Source organism: Glandiceps talaboti, chromosome 6 (genome assembly GCF_964340395.1).
Source record: "Glandiceps talaboti chromosome 6, keGlaTala1.1, whole genome shotgun sequence".
In the NCBI taxonomy this organism is placed as follows: Eukaryota; Metazoa; Hemichordata; class Enteropneusta; family Spengelidae; genus Glandiceps; species Glandiceps talaboti.
The window spans coordinates 15,554,036-15,558,091 of NC_135554.1; the positions used below are offsets into that span (position 1 = coordinate 15,554,036).

The following is a 4,056-nucleotide window of genomic DNA, read 5'->3' on the forward strand; positions in this document are numbered from 1 at the left end:
GTGTGTGGGTGGGTGGGTGGGTGGGTGGGTGGGTGCGTGCGTGCGTGCGTGCGTGTCTGTCTGTCTGTCTGTCTGTCTGTCTGTCTATGTGTGTATGTATGTATGTATGTATGTATGTATGTATGTATGTATGTATGTAGATGTGTTTATTTGATGAACGTTAATTTGACGTAGACAGCATTGAAAAAAGCCAGTTACTTTTTTTGATGACCTCGAAATGGTCATTGTTAGAAGGCTAATGACGCGGTGTACGTTATGGTGACGTTTTACACATGCTTGCCAGGTTTTGACGTTGTGACGAGGTGAACAAGTGTCAATACAAAGGTTACTTTACACACATCAATATTTGGATACGAGCGAGATATAAAGAACCAGTATACGTTCAATTGAAGGGTTTGACGTCAAAATGACGTTTGTATGACGAGTCCAGAAACGTTTTTTTTTGTGTGTTTTAAAGATATATTCTTTATGAAGCCTGCTGTTGTCACTTTTTAAAAAAAAATTCTTTCAATTTTACCCGTACAAGTTGAGTAAACTTTGTACGTACATGCCCGCCATTTTTGTCAAATAATGTACGTATTGCCAAGTCATTGAACCGACACACGTGACTCTGTCTGTCTGTCTGTCTGTCTGTCTGCCTGTTTCTCTCTCTGTGTGTCTCGCTCTGTCTCTGTCTCGCTCTCTGTATGTCTGTCTCTGTCTGTTTCTGTCTCGCTCTCTGTCTGTCTCGCTCTCTGTCTGTCTGTCTGTCTGTCTGTCTGTCTGTCTGTCTGTCTGTCTGTCTGTCTGTCTGTCTGTCTCTCTCTCTCTCTCTCTCTCTCTCTCTCTCTCTCTCTCTCTCTCTCTCTCTCTCTCTCTCTCTCTCTCTCTCTCTCTCTCTCTCTCTCTCTCTCTCTCTAAGCATCTATTTTATGTCATAACGACAAATACGACCGACAATTTACAACCTTTTTGTAACAATGGTTATGAAAGTAAGCGATTCGTTACTATATACATTCGTGACATACACAATCATTACCTACTAGTTTGCATAGCAAACTTTTATTAAACACAGCCTCACAGGCACAGAATTGAATATTCAGAATATTCCGAATATTTATTTGCAAAGCGATATGTTGGTAAAATGAACACGTTTAAAACGCCATATGTAATTTTCTGGTTACAATATATCAAAAAGTATATGCACCTTATTCATGCACTAAAAAAACACATAAAATATATGTGACAACCGTGTCTTTCTTTCTTGTAAAATCTCAACTTTGTTGCTGTTCCTAGAATAGACATATATTTCAAAAGGAATTGATGAAGACCGTAATAAACATATTTAAGTTTTTTCCTTGTCCCCAATGATATTGAGCAACTTTTTTTTCTAATATGATTTCTAGTATTGTATACCAGACCTGTACTGATGTATAATATCAAACTTAATAAGACTTTGCCGATTATGGATAATGATTAAGTATATTTTAAAAAGTAGAAAATATATGAAACTGAATTCAGTAAAATGCCCTGCAAAGTTCTTAACCACATTTGATAAACAACTATTATCACCATCAAACTGAACACCTGAGTTGTATATAGCCAATCATTAAACCGGATAACCGAGTTTCAATCACCAGAAACCTGGTATATAAAAATCTACTAAAAGACTAGATGTTCGATTAAACTATACGGTAACTATACAAACATTTTATAATAAGTCTTTATAACACACACACACACACACACACACACACACACACACACACACACACACACACACACACACACACACACACACACACACACAGAGGAACACACAGGCACAGACACGCGCACGCGCACACACACATATACATACATACATACATACATACATACATACATACATACATACATACATACATACATACATACATACATACATACATACATACATGTACGCACGCACGCACACACACGCATGCACGCACATACATACATACATACATACATACATACATACATACATACATACATACATACATACATACACTATAGAAGAATAAACATACCCTATCTCATATTGATAAAAAAACATATACAGGACATATACATGTTCATCGGTCAACATGGCCATGACTTTGAAGTGAACATTAACAACTATTACCTTTCAATGAGATATGTACAGTTACTGTAGTAAAATGGTTCCGCATGAGTCAAACATCTTGCATTTTTTTTAACGAAGAGTGAATATTTTGTTCGGTTTTGGAAGAGGTAGAGGCAGTAATATTTTAGTTTGTTTTAGTTTGTGTCTATCTTGGTTTGCCTATAGCTTGATTTCCACAGTAATATTTAAGCTACGACCTTCTTAGCCTCTTACTAATGCTGAGAACAAACTGTTTTCATCACGAAGTAGAGTTTGGGGTGAGTCATACTCCATCACTTGGCCATCACTAAGTACCAATACCATGTCAGAGTCTACGATGGTAGAAATTCGATGCTGAAAAGAAACACACATAAACACTGTAAATAATGTGATATAGTATATATAGTAATTAGCTACATACATCAACATCGAACATGTTGTGTTGTGTCTCTAAATGCAATTATATGAATTACACTAGACCAGTGATAAATATTTGGATTCAATGATCGATTACATTTAAAACATCAAATCAGGTCAAACTGTTTATTTTTTTAAATGAAAATGTAGATATGCTAGTTTACCATGAAAAGTAATTGTGAAAATTTGACAAGCACACAATTCAATCTAACCCCCTCCCCCCCCCCCCATCAAGAGCGACTCTTATCTGGTGAATTGCGACTATGAGCCACCAACCCACTAGCATAAATAGTAATGGAAAATTAATTATGATATTAAAAACATTACTGTTATTTAACGCACAAGAGGTCATACAAAAGTATTCACACACACACACATACACACACACACACACACACAAACACACACACACACACACAATTTTTTCAACTCTACTTACGGCTATGGTCAGTACTGTTCTGTCGGCAAATGCTGTCCGTATGACATTTTTCAAAATGGTGTCCTGAAAAATAAGAATATATTATCCGTGCTTACATCTTAGCATTCTGTATTGTCTGCATCGCAGGCTTTCAGGAGTTAACGCTAGGTGGCGGTATCATCTGCCAAGTTTGTGATCTGCCAAGTTGCTAGTTAGGGACTTTTCGGGTGAACATTGCAGTGCGAGACATATATGTAACAATGTATAATGTTATTATTTTGTTCTTTTTATCTTGCTGACCCCCCCCCCCCCCCCATCATAGATATGTCATGGGTGCTACTCGCAAATCCTCGGATATTTTGTGATATTGTACGAAGAACACCCAAATATTATCTTACCGTTTTCATATCAACCGATGCTGTTGCTTCATCCATAACAAGAATCTGTGTTTTCTTTAGAAAGGCTCTAGCCAAACAAAAAAGTTGTCTCTGGCCAACGCTGAAATTATCTCCTTCGTCACTAATTAGAGAATCTTAAGAGAGAGAAAAAAGAAGGTCAGAGTAAACTTTTCAATTGCATTTGGGGTGTACAAATACATGAATCGATAATCTAAATTTAAGTGTTGTAACAGAACCAAGAATAAAAACGTGTTAATTTTTACTATCTTTTGACGTTTGTCATCACATACATACATACAGACAGACAGACGCACGCACGCGCACACACACATACATACATACATACATACATACATACATACACATACATACATACATACATACATACATACATACATACATACATACATACATACATGCATGCATGCATGCATGCATGCATGCATACATACATACATACATACATACATACATACATACATACATACATGCATACATGCATACATGCATACATACATACATACATACATACATACATACATACATACATACATACATACATACATCAATTTCAATGATAGATTGTACCACTGTAGCGATTCTACCTTGTACTACAAACAGGTCTACCTAACTTGTCATCAATTTTAGATTATACCATAAAACGGGCCTACCTAACTTGTCGTCAATGTGTATATTATAATACCATAAAGCGGGCC

General features: G+C 36.4%; 1 protein-coding gene across 1 annotated transcript in view; it reads right to left on the reverse strand.

Annotated features, from left to right (window-relative positions):
- Nucleotides 1-2,028: 2,028 nt before the first annotated feature.
- Nucleotides 2,029-4,056, reverse strand: part of LOC144436097 (ATP-binding cassette sub-family C member 8-like) — a 25,410-nt gene continuing 23,382 nt past the window's right edge. Inside the window, exons 28-30 of the mRNA XM_078124782.1 lie at nt 3,341-3,474; nt 2,964-3,026; nt 2,029-2,461 (exon numbers count right to left, since the gene is read on the reverse strand). Coding sequence (XP_077980908.1) covers nt 2,330-2,461; nt 2,964-3,026; nt 3,341-3,474 — 329 coding nt within the window. The 3' untranslated portion in view covers nt 2,029-2,329. The remainder of the gene's footprint in view (nt 2,462-2,963; nt 3,027-3,340; nt 3,475-4,056) is intronic.